The sequence below is a fragment of the Streptopelia decaocto genome, assembly GCF_964273445.1.
Source record: "Streptopelia decaocto genome assembly, chromosome: 3".
Taxonomy (NCBI): Eukaryota; Metazoa; Chordata; class Aves; order Columbiformes; family Columbidae; genus Streptopelia; species Streptopelia decaocto.
In genome coordinates this window covers 43,931,757-43,949,667 of record NC_138656.1, presented here as the reverse complement: position 1 = coordinate 43,949,667, position 17,911 = coordinate 43,931,757, and the positions used below count along the sequence as shown (strand labels likewise).

Sequence of the window (17,911 nt, the reverse complement as noted above, 5' to 3'; positions counted from 1 at the left end):
CACAGGAGATTATTTTTCAAGATATCTTAGACTGCATGACCACAATGCAGGTTGTCATTAATTTTTTTTATTGTCTCCACAATCACTTGCAATATATTTGAAAATATCTGCAGTGTCCTGATAGAGTGTAGTATCTTGTAAGTTCTCAGTAAATTTAAATAATCTCACAATAAATTTGATGGTATGTCTTCATGGAAATGGATTAGCCTAGATTAACTGGCTCTGGAGGAAAGGGGAGAATCTTTGCTGTTCTTTTTGTTTCTGGATGTGGAAAGTGTAGCTCATGCCCAGAGGGGTTGGTAACTGAAATCATTCCTCTAGAAATGCAGCAGATTTGAGTTTGTAATCATGTCTCTGCAGCATAATATGCCTTTCATCTTCAGGGTGATCTGGTCCCATGTGCCTTCGATAGACAAACTCATTGCTCACATGAGGGTGCAGCTTTGGGTTCCCAACCTGTAACTTGTGTTTTTCAGCACTGACAGAACTAATATTTTTACCAGTTTATAGATGAAATGCACATTGCACAAGCAGTAAAAATGGAGGGTAAAGAATGCAATCTGCTTGTTCCACCAGGTGAGAAAATACAAAAACAAACAAAAAAAAACCAAAACAAAGCCAAAACCAAACCAACAAACAAAACCAAACAACTCCCCCCAAAAAACAAACAACAAACAAACACACACCACAAAACACCAAACATCTTTTCTGGCAGTAGCAAGGATCTTCTGAGTCTGCACTGTTAAAATCAGTACATGCTGCAAGGGGCAGAGGACTTTGTTTCAGTTCCTAAGGAATCATCTGCTTGCTGAAGGTGTGGAGGGAGATTTTTGAAAAAAGGGAAGGATATAATGGGGAGGCTTTTCAGTCCAATAGTTGCCAATGGGTCAGGTAACATAACACAAAATTTCCATTTTATGTTCTAGTGTACAGTTAGTATTGCACCAGTGTGTATTTGGTATATATTGTGCCCAGAACATTTTGTAGTGACTGTTTGGCTTCTATATGAGGTATAAAGAAGTGAAGAATGGCACAAGAATACCAAGCTTAGCAATTGTTGTTGTCTTGTCTTTTTTTGTCTTTTTGCCTGGGTCACAAATATTGATTTTTTTTTTTTTTTTTTCTTTTTAATTGGGAGGTGGGGGGACTGTAGCATATGTCTGTACTGTTTTATGAGAAGTAGGGGGAAAGTTCTGTTATTTTTAAATCTAATCTCAGCATTGAACTAGATCTTTTTAGGGAAAGAAAGAAAAAAAGGAGGTCATATTTGGGGACAGTCTCTTAAAGCTTCAGAAAAAGCAAAGCACATGGTTACACAACCTTTAGTATTTGTCCATATTAATTCAGGTTTCATGCAGGTTAGGGCTTTTTCGAAGTTACTGAATTAACTTCAGTAGTTAGTGTCCAGCATTGGCAAAGACAAGGTGACAGGGGATTTTGCAGCTTATTCATGGAAAAGCTTGCTCACCTCCCCCTCTTCCCTCCAGGCTCTTTGTCTTCCATTAATTTGATACTTGGCGTAGCAAAAGTCATCAGAGGGCAAGGCCGTGTCTCTCCTTCCAAAACCAGAAAATGTTGCCCTTGCAATAGAAAATGTGCTGAAAGTTCACATCCTCTCTAGCTTGTTAGTAATTGTGTGTTTTTGTTAGGATCTTCTTTTATTCTGTATTTCCTATTCTTATGCTGCATTGTCCTGGTGCTGCTCAGTCATGCCTGCAAAGCTTGTGTTCAACACTTTGCCAAAACTCATTAACGTCATGGTAGTCCTCTCTGCTGCGAACTCTTGCCTCATCAAGAATAAGTAATTCTACATCACTTTGCTGCCTTGGTGTGCTAAGATTTCCCTGTTTTGGAACAGAAATAATGTTTCTCTATTTTTTTTTTTTTTTTTTTAATAACTTGTGCTCTTCCCTGTTTTCATCTCTTTCTATTTGATTAATTACAGGAATGTTATTATGAGTTTGAAATTAATATTCATTAACTTTTTTGTTTAATTAGTGATACTTGTGAATGTGTAGAGCAGGGATGTCAAACTCATTTTCACCATGGGCCACATCAAAGGGCCAAGTGTAATTTTAGGACTGTATGAAGGAGCAGTCACATTTATACAGTCTTAAGATTACATTCAGCCCTTTGAGGACAACTGCGAGGCTGATGTGGCCCCTGGTGAAAATGAGTTTGACACCCCTGGGTGCAGAGGATCCCATTTTGTGAATGGTGAGTGTCTAATATGACTGACATCAGTCACACTGGCTTCCTCTTCCCTGAGAGTAGGCTGCATGACTTTTTCACCTGGAGGGCTATACCAAATTTTTTGTAGGTATCTATGCTAGGGTATGTTTTCATTAATGAAAGGAAGGCTGATACAATGAGCTTTTGTGATTTGCTTTTAATAGTTTTCCATTTCCTATGCAAAAATGCTTTGGCTGTGAGGTATTTCTATCTCACAGCTCCATTGTGCTTCAGAAGGATTGTTCAGCCACAGACCTAATCCTGGGATTTTCAGAGTATATTTGAAGATAAAGTTCAAGACCATCAACATGAGGATGCATTTGCAGTGTGCTATAGCTGCAGACGTGTTACCTTTGGATACTCTGTCAAGCTAAAGGACAGTGGTTTCATCATCCCATCCAGATAATGGAGAAAATGAATAACAGGGGGTGCTAGCATTATTTGCAGATACTAGGGACTGAGTTTGAAAATTTATTAAAAAGGCATCTGTTTAAGCAGAAGACTGTTTCCAGTAATTTCATGGGACTTCTCCAAGTCTTTCATTTTTATGGAGAAAAGGGTGAGTGCATCATGGCTGTGAACTCTTCAAAGTGCTCCTCTTTGCCCATCAGCATCACCTGTGCTTCGCCCATCTCTGCGCTGCTATTGTATTCTCTGTGAGTTGAATTCATGCAAACCTCAATCTGCCTTAGTCGTGGAGATATGACGGTGTCGGGAGATGGAGGGATGTCACATCTGTGTCTGTGGCATTAAGCTTTTGCTCTCTTACCAAGTCCCCTTGATGGCTACATGTAGGTGAATGTAGGTAGTGAGAAAGACTTGATCCCTTCTGAACTTGGCAAGAAAATTGTTCAGAGGTGTATGTGTATTTTCCTACTGCTACTGTTTTTGATTGTGTCCCTGAAGACAAGACTTGAGACCAGTGTGTGCATTTTTCAGCAGCTTTGTCATCTCTCTTGTGCAGGATTGGCATCAATAGTAGTAATGGATGCAGAACAATCAAGGAAGATGAGGATGTCATCTGCCTGCTGTCCAGCAGTGCTGCTAAATCCTCCTGTCCTCTATGTGGACAACACTTTGCACAGAGTCCTGCCTAGCATCATGATAATTAAACAAGTAAAAAATTAAAGTTAAAATAAATAAAATTAAAAAAAAAAAAACAAACAAAAAAACAAGTAGGAAAAAAGTATCATCACCTGCATAGCGTGAGTATGAAGATGTAGGAGAGCTCTATCTTGCATGCAACTGTGACAATCCTTCCCACTCACATGTGGAAGCATTCATTACTTAATGTACTTACTGCTGGGAACATACCCTGTCAGTTTGGGAAGATACGCAGGCCTTGGCAATTTAAAGTGTGCTGTCAGCAGCAGCGCAGAGTTTGTTGTAGCTGACAGAGCCCAACCAGGGAGGATCTGTAGACCTTGCCCTTTCTCTCATGCTGTTTTTGAGCCGGAATGGGATTTGGCTTCTGATCTTTTGACCCTGCAGCTACAACGGACCATATCGTGCCCACGGACATTTCAGAGGAACTCCGTAAGCACACAGCTATTGACATCAGTATTTGGCCAACACTCTAATTTTTCCAGGTGTGTCTTCCTGGTTACAAAGGTTGAATTTCAAGGTACATTCCCACATGATGGCAATAAATCATCTCTCCAAATTGTATCTCTTCTAAAAGGGCATTTCTTTGTCCTGTTGTTTTTAATTGTTATGTGTGCTTAGTTCCTGCTCAGTTGGTAGTGCATACAATGATTCACATTCTCAGACTCACTTGACACTGAAAGTCTAAATCTGTTATCCTTTCAGAGAAGGGAATATATTATAAACTGTTGAATTTTATATTGGAGAATGGAGGTGAATAAAAATGATAGGAGAATTGTAAATTCCTTCTGTGTGCTTCCTTACACTTTTGGTCAGAGACTGTAATGAACAATAAGAGATCAGGCTCATTATTTTAATTGCTTTGAGATAAGAACGCATTCTTCTCTTGGTATAAATAGCTATTGCTGCTATTGCAACAGTGCTGACGTGTGGCAGCTGAGAATGTGGCCTCAGTGCAAATGCTGTGCTTTCTTCCTGTGGTGTACTTTTTGGAAACAAATGTATTTTCCTGGATTAAAACTGATTGTGACTTTGAAAGCTGCTGAGTTGCTTCAGTTTCAGTGGAAATCACGAGATGTTGGATCCTTTGCGGGGTTCAAGCTCAAGAAAGTATTTAGGCTTGTGCAGCAGCTCAACTGTTTGAACGGAGCTTAGATGAATACATAGATCCTGAGATGCATGCTTTCCAAAATCATGGCCTAATGCCTGTCCTTTAAATCTTGTTTGAGATCAAATATTAAATAGTGAAAAAAAAAAAAAAAAATCATATTACAGCAATTCCCATCCAGTCAAAAAAAAAGAAAAAACCCCAACTACTTAATGCCATTGTGGGGCTCTGCTGTTATTGCAGGAGCCAAAGGCAAGCAGGATGCAGACTGAGTTATCAGAGTTAGTAGCAAACTTGAAAGTGCTTTATCAGATTATGAATGAGGTGAATGATAAACTGGAGTTGAGAAGCTGGCTTTATGTGGACTGCTTAATAAGAAGAATTCCCTTGTAGCTTTCTCCTCATCTATCAAAGTTAAATTTTTTACTCTTAGAATAGATTATTTATAATAGAAGTTTCAGTGGAGGTAGGGGCAGAGGAACATTACACCATTCATTTTTATAAAGAGAAATAAATAGCCCTGAAAGCACGTAGTAAATTTTTACATTATAGATTAGGCAATATAGTAAAAATAAACTGTACACTAGATGTAGGGACAAAATTGAGTAGTAAATTCTTACTACAAGGTGCCTTCCTTCTTCCCTTGTAAATTACTTAATTTCCTGCATTCGACATGTCGGTCCCATTCCTGCATCCACCTTGCGTTAAGAATCAAAGTGAAACCCATCAACTGCAGCAGTCTATCATTTTGTGTTTCCAGTGGAGATAATTTAAGTATAACACAGTGACACTGAGTATTGATAGAAAGATGACAGGCCATGATTAAAGTTTTGTGCTGGGTAAAATAAAAGGCTGGAGGATTGAAGAGAAAACGAAAAAAATATTGTTCGGTATTGTGTGGTATCTTGGTTTTTAATAACACTAATCAAACGTCCATTATTGGTTTTAAGCAGTATAGAAATTGTTCTTTCTCCTTGTTTTGAACAGGCATTTCAAGAAAGAAAAAGCAGACATAAAACATGTACGTTTCACATAAAATACAAGGTGGTAGTTCTAGCCTTAAGATGCTAATATCAGTTTGTTTTTTTTTTTTCTATGGGCAATAGAAAGATGTCATGATCCTTAGCAGATTGTTTTTAGATTTCAGTTTAGATTATAATCCTTTGGTATCCTGGATGCAGTAGGTAATGTTTTATTGATTGGACTAAGTTGTGGATAATGAGTGTAGTTGATAAGCATATTTTTTTAAAAACATCATTTGGCAGAAAATACTGGCAGATATTTGCTTTTCTCTTTACCGGGGTCTCTGTGAGAGGCCATGTATTTTTATATTAATATTATTAATATTTCTTATTTGTTGTTGTTATTTTCTTTTTATAAAAGATCTCAATGTCTTAATGGGAAAGAATGTTTTAAGAAATGTTAATATTAAGTCAGTTCAAGCTAATAGCATTTTGAAAGGTGTCAGAAAATTCCTTAGGAATCTTAGAATCCATCCATCACAATAGAATGCATTTATACATTTTTACTTAATTACCCAATTTATAGAATTGGTGGTGTGATCTTATTATGCATATGTACAAAATTCTCAAACCTGATTTAAAATATTAATGTGAGAATGTAATGATTCTTCATATGAGAAATATTTTGACACATTATATATTATTTCGATTTTCTTTAGGGTGAGGTAGAGTGGGATTTACGGGTGAGGGTACAACTTACATCTGGTTCATCACTTTGTTAACGTACAGTTACTGCTACAAAACATAATGCTTCATTAAATCAAAACCTATGGAACTAGAGAACCACTTGCAGTTGGTCCTGAGCAGTGCTTTGCTTCCAGCAAAGTAAATACACTAAAGGCTGTATTCTCAGTAATGCATCTCAGCTGCTGATAGGAATCATTCAGTGACAAATCCAAACTAGGAAACTGCCTACACTCACAGCTCCTCATCGCTTACCCTGCTTTGAGAATTTAGTATGCACATTTGAAAACTCCGTCCCTTGTTTTGTAGCACTGTGAAATATATAATATCTAAATGGTGCATTGATTTTGCTTCAATGTCACTACCATTATGTTAAAAGCAAAGTATTTGTACAAGTTAGAAAGGTTTATTTCCTTTATGTATGTACATCTTCACATACGTCCACCTTCACATACTGTGAAGTCCTTCATGCAAGGATAAAACAATACAATTAAAATAGTTTAGAAATAGAACATAATACATATAATCATAATGTGTCATTTAGATGCTCTCAGCTATTTAATTCTATAGTGCAGCACATGCTATTCTGTGCACTTTCATAGGATCTTCATCTGAAGACACTACTACCTGGAGCTACCACAAGTAATAAAATGGCAGCATAACCTGCTAGCTAACAGCAGAGAGCGAGGGGGAGAAAACAGAGGCAGGAAAGAAAAGAGTTTTCAACTGAAAGCAGTATAAAGGTGTGTGGAGTTTGTCCCTGCAGCCTGGAGTGACAGCTCAGAGAGGGATGAGGTGAGCTGCCAACACAGCAAGGTCTATGCAGTCAGCAGCCGCAGCCTGAAGGAGGTCGTGCAGCGTTTCAGTGGTTGTATTCCAGCGTGGCATTTCTCCTTTCAAAGGGGTTTTGTTACACTTCAGCTCCACTCTGTAAATGTTTTTATACCAGGTCTAGGATGTCTATAGTGTTAAATATCTCAGATGAGCAAGTGTCGGCTTGTATTTGGGGTTCTCCACTAGGACTCATCTGAAATCTGGCAGATGTTGGCAAGGAAGGAATTGAACTGTTGCTCTTGTTTTTGCTTGTGAAGCCAAGAAGTGATAGCCCCTAATCCCACCATAACTTAAAAGACTGTGGTGGGTGTTCCCTAGCAATATCATAGAGGTTAGATCACTCAACAAAGACCCAGGAGACCTGGCTCCAGGTACTCTGCCTTCTGCACCTTCAGGTATACTCTGTCCTGCTACATCCCTGAATAGAGAAGGACACCATAGCCACCACCACACTGAGGGCTGGGTGCTCTATTCACCCGTTTCCTCAAATTTGTCCTTTTCTTTATGTTTGCCTCTGCTCCTGAGGTGCTGTAAAAAGTAAAGCCACCACTGTAACCTGTTCTTCCAGCTGCTTGAAAATAACATCCAGATCTCCGTGTTGCGCTGCCATGTCCCATCTGGGTGTGCTGGATGTCTTTTGGATAGGACTGTTGTGCAGAGGTCTTGTCTGCGGCTCATAAGGTTCAGATGTCAGAAAAGTCATCCAAGAGCAAAATTTTTAGGTGAAGATGTAGTAGTTGAGAAGTTAGGTGGGGATTGCTTTCTTGGGCTTTGGTGGTTCTGGTCCAGAGTATTCTCCAGTAGGTCAAACATCACATTAAAAGAGAGTCAACTACTACTTTTTTTTCCTAAATATTATTGTATGTTTCATAATGGAGAAGGCAAGGTCAGAGAAGCAAATTTGTTGTGCAAGAGAAAAGCACTACAAGCTACTTTGCCTAGGGGTTCTGGCTAGTCTCCAAGGTAGGTGTTAGGGCAGGTAGTCATTTGACAGGGGAGTTTGGAGTCTCCTGACATTCTGGGAGTGGGTCCTGGTTTTGCATGGAGAAGTACAATAATAGAGCTGAACAGCAAACAAGTGCTGTTAGTGAGCTTTGAAATAATGGACTAGGAAAAAAGTTCCCTGCACGGGAGGACAGCCACATGATGGGAACAACACGAAGTCAGTTCATGAGGTTTTGAGTTCCTGAGGAGACTGGAGAGAAGAGACACAATGCAAGGAATTGAATTGTGAAATTGGGGTTGTATGAAGGGGTTTGGGGTTTATAGGATTAGGGAGACTTGGACGAAAAAAACCCAAAAGGTTTTGGTTTCAGTTGTTTAGAAAAGGTGACTTTCTAGTGCATGGGCCAAGAGAAAAAAAGTTGTGCGATTTGAGCAGAGTCCAGAGTTTTTTTTGTCACTTTTCCTGCACCCTCTTTCCTCTCTCTTTTAAGTTCATCAATCTGCTGTTGCACACCAGCCAGATGGGGACAACAGGGTTATATGCCTCCCTTGCCTTAGAGCCTTGTGTGACCCACTGATGGCAACATTGCAGTTCTTGGTTTGTTCAACAGATTGGTTGTAGGCATCTTCAAATATAACAGCTAAGGTTAAAGATCAAGAACTGATCAGACTGGAAAACGTTTATCATGAAGGAGAGAAGCAAAACATATTCCTGAAATAGTAAATACTTGTAAAATGTAAGAAGGGCTGTTAATACAGGACTGTGAATTAATATGATAAACCTAATCAGAGGGGTGGATTTCTGCTAACAGTAAAGTAATATGGTTGCCTGCCTTCCTGTAAGTATTATTATTTCATAGTTTCCTTTACATGCCTCCGTTGTTCACTGCATGGCTGTTGCCTCAAGAAAAGGCAGCAAAGACAACTAAATGTAGAGTAAGAAGAGTTAGTTCCTTCCCTGTGGTGCAAAATATAAATAGAACTGAGTGAACAAAATATAAAGTTCCCTAGTTTGTACAATAGATCAGCAAATAATGGGGATATAAAGCAAAGTCTTTTGATTCGCGTTTGCCATTTTCTGGAAGCCTCAAAACTTTCCAGTCATTTTAATTGTCTTAATGAAAATCCCTGTTGTTTCTGCCAGACTATTTTTGTTGCATTTCGTTTGCTTTCTTGCCAGAGAAAACTGCCTTTAGGGTCAGTGAATGCAGTGTTAACACATGTCAGGTATTGGGAAAAGGTAAGTACATGCTTTCCTGAATCTGCACCTTAGTGTGGCTCTCCTATTAGAAGGAAGTTGTCTAGAGTATTTCTTCTTAGTGAAGGTTAATCTCCCCTCATAAATTAGCTTTTGTTTATCCAGTTTCTAAATTTATATCTCACTATGTAGCCTTTTAGCTTCAGTCTCACTCTCTTGGCTTTCAAGATGTGGCTTCTTACAGGGATTTCCCTTAAAATAAGGAACATCTTCTATCAAACACACAGTGTTGACCTGAGGGTGTTATAAACCACTTTTATCAATTCACTCACCAAGGGACATTCCTAAAAACCAGAGATGGTAAGATTTACAAGCAGCGACATCTCCCTGTGTTTTGCTTTTGAGGAGATTTCGGGGGACTTTTTTTTAATAGGGTTTAATATAAATTCTTTTTTTGCTATTTTTATGTGGGCATGTTTTCATTAAGGCTGTAATGTTCAGGAACTGAATGTGCCTTTTGTATATATGCAGGGCCCTCAATAGGAAAGTTGTGTTCCAGTTAGCACTAAAAATAGCTTTTGAGTAATTTTGTGCTGAGAGCCACATAGAGAGCTCTCATTAATATCTCTGGGAATCTTGTGAAAAGGCAGAGAAGCAATGTTTTTTGGACTTCAAGGAAGAGAGAGAGAATCCTTGCTGGATTCTTCATGTTACGTGTAGGTTGAAGATATCATCTGGTTTCCTTGTACCCTCTGGCCTCCGCTGTTGTTTCCTAGAAAACTACTTTAGACTCGGTAAAGGCCTCTACAATTACAGTTTCAATTGCCACTTTATGAAGAGAACTCAAGGATAAACCACTCTGTTCCACATTCATTTCCTCCTGTCCATAAACAGCTCTGTTTCTCTGACAGCTCTTTAATCATCATCAACTTGACCTAATCCAGAATTCTCCCTACTGTGTCCTTTTGTGTTGCTGTGGATGTCTCAGACATTCTTCTGGTCAACGTAGACCTGCTCTTGTAGATTCTTTCTGCATACTGTCCTTGAGATAAGCCTTGTCCCATCTATCCATCCAGCTAAAAAATTACTCAGGTTGAGTCTTGCATCTCACTTACTTCAACATCTGTTTCCCTGGCTGTGAGTTGACAGAAGCAGCCTTGCCCTACTCTCATCCATCTGAAGTGCTGTTGCCACTGCAATGACTGTTCTTTCTTTCCCCCCACCGCCCAAATTCTGTGTTTCTCCTCATTTCACTTTGTTTGCTTTTTTCCATTGGTTCCCTCTGTTCTTTCACATAAAACATAACTACAAGCCTTTTATAAATAAATATATATATATATATATATTTTATATATGCACCTCCACTGAACTTGCCACATATGCCACTTTGATAGTGATGTACGGACAGGTGTCTAACACCTAGAGGCTGATATGTCATAAAGTATTTTTAAGTATAGGAATAGTATGAAATCTGATCCAATCTAAATCCATCATTTTGAAAAGCTGCATACCTGAAAAAAATCACTGGGTTCAGTACAGGCATCCACATACTTTTGGCTTCATGAAGACTGCAAATGCACTTTTAGTGTGGATTGAACATGAATGAACCAAACTCTGAAATTCAGTTGAGCGTGATTTTACACCTGATAGGAAAGCTAAAGATTTTTGCATGCTGGGGACAACATGATTTCAAAAAATTATTTGCTGTGTGTCTCTGTGTCAGGTATTTGCAACTTTCAATAAATTTTCATTCAGAAAGTGTTTTCGAAAAATGCTTCTAGGCACTGAATTTCAAAATACTGAAGAATAGTACAAAGACAATACTAAGAGGTCTCTTGGGCTTGGGTATGTTTAGAATATACAAGTATACAGGTGTTCACTAGTGAAAAGTTCAGTGTAACATGGTAGTGTCTTAGTTCTAGATGTATTAGAGTTTTACAGATAGAATGTTAAAGCAAAGATGTCCTTAAAATAAAAGCAAGCTATTAGTGGTATGTTCACTAATTGCTGATTACTAAAATGGGTGTGCAACTTACAGATGCAATCAAAAGCATGTTAACCAATGAGCTGAGTCATGGCTGAATAACAGCAGCATAATTTTAATTTTATATTAAAATACGCTATACATCATCTCTGCTGTGAATACTACATACATCACTATGTCTGCCCTAGTTTTTTCAATAGAGCTCTTCATTAAATTGAATGGCCAAAAGAAGCTATCCATTGGAATTCATGATTTAGGTCTCTAGTGTATTTTCTGAGCCTTTAATAATAAGCCATATATAGCTGCAAACAGACGTTTTCAAAAAGCAACTAAGTGGGCTTATATATGTCTGCAGGGAAATGATCTGACTGTGTAACCATGACAAGTAGAGAAACAGTTGGGGTTATTTTATTTTTCTGGCTTGGTAAGTGAAATGTTACCTGGATAGAACACAGAAGTGTAATTCAGTGAAGACTTTTTTCTCTTTCTAATTAGTGATACTCTGAACTCCTTGGGGGAGATCAATTTGTGGACCCCATGCTGCATTCTGCCTTCAAGAAACATATATAGTGATTCTAAGCACAGATCAAGTAGCTCAGCTTCTGAAGCTTAATTTTGCTCTCAATCTCAAAATATTGCTGTGTGAATTTTACAGCTTGGCATTTTGTAGAATTTGTAGAGTTAAAAATGTGCCTTTGTTAGATTAATGAATTCATTGTGAACAGTGCAGTCCCTTTATCCTTCATTTAGAATAAAAGATAAGCTGGTATTTCATTTAGTCAGAAAAGTTAAAATCAAATAGTTATTTTCCTTCTTTTAGTCACTTATAATTGCTTACTATTATATAGCGAATTATATAATTTGAAAAGCACCTTGAAAAAAATATTGCGGTTATTAGATATTAGCATTCAAATCTGTCTGGAAGCATGTATTGCCATGGGAATCAGTTCTTCTTAGTCCCATCCCAAGCTCTGCCTCTGGTCTGCTATATTTTAGCAGGCAATCTAATCTTTCGGTTTCTTAGAGACAACATGTATTAGATGGAGATGTGACCACATCTCTTATGAGCAGTGTCTTGTTCTGAAATACTGTCTGTGCCTAGAATTCCCATTTACTTCAGGTGAAGATATCTATTGGATGGATCTTTGGAACAGTATCTGTGGACATCTCTGAGAGATAATCAATGGATTAAAAGTATTGAGAAGATTGGTATTTTGAATGTCATAATACTTCTCATTTTTTCTTGTGTGGGATAAGTAAGTAGATGAAAAAAAAAACAAAGCACATAAGAGATAAGGACAGCACTCAAAGTGTAAGACTGAAGGAAAGGAGGAGTATTTTAGTTTAATCTAATTTGATTCACCAGAGGCAAAGCAAGCACATTTCAGTCCAACAAGAAATTTAGTGTACCTGTTTTCCAAAAATTAGAGGTGATGTAATACAGTAAATAGTTGCTCTTATGTGATATTCTACATCAAATTCAGGAAACCCACAGGACTGCTTTTAGGATGACAGACCTGACAGCATGAAGAAAAATCTGATTGCTATTGCAAGATCCCCGGACTTGTGTCCGATTAGGAGAAGGTCACATGCAGCCAGTGTGCGCTGTACAGTTGGAAGCAACATCTTAGCACAAACTGTTATTTTTATGTCATTAGCTTTGTAATAGGGCCATAATTTTACTGCTTTTCAGTTTGAAATAGCTTGTGTTGTCTCTCTGGAAGTATTTGAGCTGCTGTTGTTTTTTTGTTGTTTTTATTTTCCTATCTAATAATAAGCAGTCACCCCTAAAGTTACTTGAAATAGCAACCATTCTCCCTGAACTGCAGTTTTATTTTCTTTTGGCTTTTATTTCAGCTGCGGGAGCCAGCTGCTCCAAAGAGTGTGGGAAGCTGACTTGGAGGCCTGTCAGCTGTTGATCCGAGGGTTTCAACTGAAAGAAACCAGTTGCTGTGTGTTTGAGGAAGAGGAGAACCAAATGGATGACATGGAGATGACTGCTCATGGCCCATCTGATTCTGAAAAAAGAAAAGAAGGCCACTTTCCAAAGGGCACAGAGTTGAGGACTGTTCCCTGTCCCAAACACAGCGAATTAAAAGAGGTATCTGAAATATTCCGCAGCTACATTTCAGGCAATACTGCTGGTTTTCCTTTTGAGAGGAGTTGAAGCTGGGTGGTGGGTCAGCAGGGCAAGTTAAGTATGAACTTAACATCTGGCCTCCAATCTGAGATATGAATAAAATAGCTTATTAGCTTCTCAGAAGCCCTTCAACCCTTTTTCCTTTCACCATCAGTCTTTTTAAAATGTGGAAATTATTCAGGCAATGAATACAGAATGTACATCAGGATCTGAAGTAAAAACAATTAAGTATTTGACAGAAATTATCAGCTGTTCCTCATCTCAGTGATGAGTTTCAGTCTGAGTTGGTTCTGCTGACTTGTTAGTCTGGATCTATGTTAGCTGAAGTGAGGAGAGACTAGGTTTTCCTCCCCTCATTAGATGGTCAAAGGCTTCCTAGCTCAAATGCTGGTAGGCTTCCAGCATCCAAAAAATATGAAAAGGAGGAAATAAATAGTAATGCTTAAAAGGTTTGACTTTTTTTTAAAAGTTTTCATGTTCTGCTTTGGAATACCATCTTGTTTGAAAAATGTACAGTTACCTAATAATCTTTTAACTGCACTGCAAAGGTAAACAAGCTGTTAAAAAGCTTCATCACCCAACAGCACCACTGTGACAAAAAGACCATCCAACAGGAGCTGTCAGTTTTATTACCTTGGAATTTGGTTGACAAAAATTAAAAGTGTGCTTAATTGCACCTGATGTTAAGAGCCATTGAAATGAGTTATGCTGAAAGCTGATGCCATTTGTACTGGCTGCGACTTAGCGGAAAGCAGGCCCCTACCTTATTGCAAAATCTCATCTTGTTGGTAAAATAATGTTTTAAAATTGTGCATCAATAGTACTTGCAGCCTTTTCCTAGGGAAAATGATTTACAGACTGACTCTCCTAGAGATAGGTTTTTTTGGTTTTAATAGTCAGCTGTGGCTTTAATTCTGCCCCCCTCCCTGCCCCCCCTCATTCTTCCTTATTCCTGATGAGTCCACTAAGTAATACGAGGAGTTCTGTTGGCTGTGGAAAGCCGTGCTCCCCTTTCAAAAGGGAAGCGGAGAAGCCCTGAAGGGTTTGTGGTTTTGTGACTGTTTCTGTAGTTTTCTTGGAACATGTGCAATAGGCGACCACCTATTTTACCCCTGCAAGTCTTGATCATTTCCCTGGAAATCGCCATTGCCATCCTAGAATGACATCTAGGCAAATGAAGTGAGGTGACTTCTGGTTCTAGAGAGAGGTGCACACAGGTTGTCCATATGTTTGTTGGAAGAGGAAAGCATATTTGCAGTGCTTTCTTTAAGCTCCTTCTTTTGAACTTGCTTTTTGATAATTTCCTCTCTGCCTCTATCAACCGTAGGGGGAACTTAGAGAGACTATTCCCCTAACTTCAACTCTTCATCTAGGTGCTTAAACTTTGTGGTACAAATGCCTTTGCCTGGGATCTGTCCTATCCTGGTATCCTGAATAAACTTCATTTTGAGAATGTGCCAAAATCCATTTAGAAGCTGACGTGTAAATATAAATGTGAAAACACCCATCAGTGAAGGACCTGTGGAGGTGTTCCTGCTCCTGTTCCCACAGTGCTCCTAGAACTGACAAACTTGACAGAAAAAAAGCAGCAGTTTGTTAATATAAGAATGTTCATTTGTTTTCCAGCTTATAGCTATGCTGCTCAACTTCTATGTTTTATCACAGCTCACTCAACTAACCTTCCTCTGCTTCAGTTCAGACTGCAGCTTTGACCATTGAGGCAAAGTTATGCATCAGTGATGACTGCAACCCATTGCAACCATTAAAAAAAACCCCAAACAATATAGACTGTATTCTGGCTCTGGAATTAGGGTTGGTCCACTTGCTTTTATACTTTCAGGAGCTGGGATTTTTACCTTGTTGTGGGGTATAGAAGTTTTACCCAAACAAGTAGACTTTAGGTAGTAAAGCCAGTAAGATCTCAGTAGGAGTGACAGGCAGTATCTAAATTTTCAGAGAGAAGCTAGAACATTTCCTAACATATCCTAGTAGCTTAGCAGAATATAAAAACAAAAAACTTGACTTACTACTTGCAAATTATGCTAACTTCTAGTTTTGAATGTGTTGAAATGCAAGACAGAATATGTCTTGACTTATAAATGGACTTAGTTGGAAGACAAACCACTTCTGTAGCATTTATTTGCTCTGTTTTATAGTATTGCTTGTTTTTATTTAAAAATACTGTAATGTTTGTGGCAAAAAAAAAAAAAGTAGTGGTGTGGATTTTAGTCTCTAAATTTAGCCATTTATATGACTTTCATGAAAAAACTTTGTCGTCCATTAGTAGTGAACCTTTTTGTAGCCATTTATCAGGAAGTTGGGATACATAATAGAAATGTATGTATTTGCAAAAAATACCTGGTTTGATATTATTTAACAAGGCTGTGGTGTTCCTGTGAGAGGAGTAGCTTGCTGTGGTTGTCTTGTTTCTAGAAGGACTATTCCCTTCAACTGTGTCACCTGTGTTCCCCGGTGGGGAATTTCTAGAGAGACCTGTTGGTCACTGAAGCAAAAGGAAAAAAGAAAGAGTGTTCTTTGTATTTAAAGGTTACTGGCTTACCTGCTTTAAAACAGTATAGCAAAGGGTAATAATAGCATGTTGTGCATATATGCTGTGGAACTTATATTTCATTCCCAGGTGATTGATTCACTTTACAGTGAAATACCTATACATGAAGCTCTCCAGTTATTCATCATGTCGTATCTGGCTAAGGAGTACTGTGGAGTGAATATCAATTTTATTGATGTATACTATAAACACAATTTTCTTGCATATAACTGTATCTTACTGTATAGGCTTCATTAGAAAACAAAGAAACAAATAAGAAACATAATAATAAGAAAAGCAAAACAGATGAATGCAAAGAACACTTCACTTAGATACTCAGATACTGCTTTGTAGAGGGGCTGTTTTTCATTTTTAATTAAATATCCTCTCTAGATCATAAAATATGACATGTTCTGGTATGAAATATGTAACGTATAAATTCTTTGAAAGTTCAGATATTTTACTGTCATGTGTGAGCACAGGTTTATTAACTGTCAACAGTTACTTTATAGTCTTCATAACTGTGTTTTCTAAGGCAGTACAATTTTTTTTTCCTCTCGTTTGTTTATGTGGTAGACTGTGGCATCCCAAAATAAACCAGTAAATCAGGTTTCCTTTTTAACACTTGACTGTTAACCAGTGAAGACAATTGCCTGCTTTGGCAGCTCAGCTTGTTGAAACATCATTGCTAATTTTTTGGTCAGAACTACATGAATTGAGGCTAGTGAAAAACCATCCTGTAGAACACTCTGAGTTACGTAAAAATTAAGATGTACTTCTCTCAGTGTCAGATAACTTATTAGATTATAGTATTTTTTAAAATGTTGAAGCAAAGTTATGGACAGTCAGATTCTCTAGTTTTTGTATAAGCAAGTACTCTCCAGCTAGTGGTTGTCTTGCTGAATTTAAGGTGCCCCTTCAGTGCAGTTCTAGTTTCTCTTTTGATTTTGTCCCAAGTCTCTGAAGAATTAAAGATAGGTTCTTGTTTTCATCCCAGAAATGTTCCGTACTTTTAAACTGACTGCAAGTTATTTTGCACAGGTGACGTGTGAATGAGGTGAAAGTCGCTATGATCGTTATTATGTAGTAACATACGTATCTGGGTGATTTCTAAAATATATAGTAACATTTCATCTCTCTTCAGATATCAACGCCTGCTTGTTCCACTCCTTATAAAATCTTGCTCTATTTTATGCTTGTTGATAATGTCTGTGTAAACAAAATGCTTTTATAACACCTGAAGCACTGATGCTAACTAATAAGCAGAGAGATGTGTGTGTGCTGGGACCTCCCTAACACCAAGTATCTTGATGAACATGAGTATTTGTGCACCTGCAGTCTTGAGTTCCTGACCTATCCTTTTTTCTTCTTCTTCTGCTATCTGGCATGCTGTGCAGTGCTCCCTCTTAATCACTATGAAGGAAAGAAACACCTACTAGATTTCAAGAAAATTGAGGTGATAAAAGTTACAAGGTAAAACCCAAAATTCAGTAGTGTTACCTTTTGTAAGTCAGCATTTTTGATAGTTAGCCCATCAGAACTCTTTGTAGATCATTTCTGAAGTTTCATCATAAAAGAAGCAGAGAGTGGGGGTTAGAGTAAGGGCTGCTGTGTTTCCTCACCTCTGCATACTTCAGTTTTGCCATCTGAGGAGATGTCTGAGGGTCTTTTGTAGAGCACCCTGGTGTTTGGAAGATGTTCTGTAATTGCAAAGCCTTCATTTGATTCACTTCTTTTAAGATACTGAATGTTCTAAGTGATACTAAGTGGACAATCATGAAAAAATAAGAATTAATATTTAATGTGGTGCCTGTCATTAAAATGAAGCCATCACAGGATATGACACAACATTTTTCAGAATTTAGCGATAGCAAGCACCAAGACAGCCTCTGTCAGCAGGCTGCAACTCATTACTGTGCATTGAGATAGCCAGGTCCAGGAAGCAAACGTACAATGTGCAAAGGACTAAGCCTTTAGAAAGCTAAATAAACTGTGCATTCATTTGAGTTTGAATTAAACATTGTATTTGTAGAGCTTCACAAATAATTTGGAAACTTTAAATTTAATCTTAGTTTTAAATGCCAGCATTAAGCATCAGTGAAAAGTCAGCAC

At 38.1% G+C, this 17,911-nt stretch overlaps 1 protein-coding gene across 4 annotated transcripts in view; it reads left to right on the top strand.

Moving 5' to 3' along the window:
* Nucleotides 1-17,911, top strand: part of DISC1 (DISC1 scaffold protein) — a 204,543-nt gene that overhangs the window by 165,794 nt on the left and 20,838 nt on the right. For 3 of the 4 annotated variants that reach the window (XM_082048361.1, XM_082048359.1, XM_082048360.1), the window contains exon 11: nt 12,969-13,212. The exons of the other annotated variant lie outside the window; for it this stretch is intronic. In XM_082048361.1, coding sequence (XP_081904487.1) covers nt 12,969-13,212 — 244 coding nt within the window. The remainder of the gene's footprint in view (nt 1-12,968; nt 13,213-17,911) is intronic. 4 annotated transcript variants of the gene reach the window in all.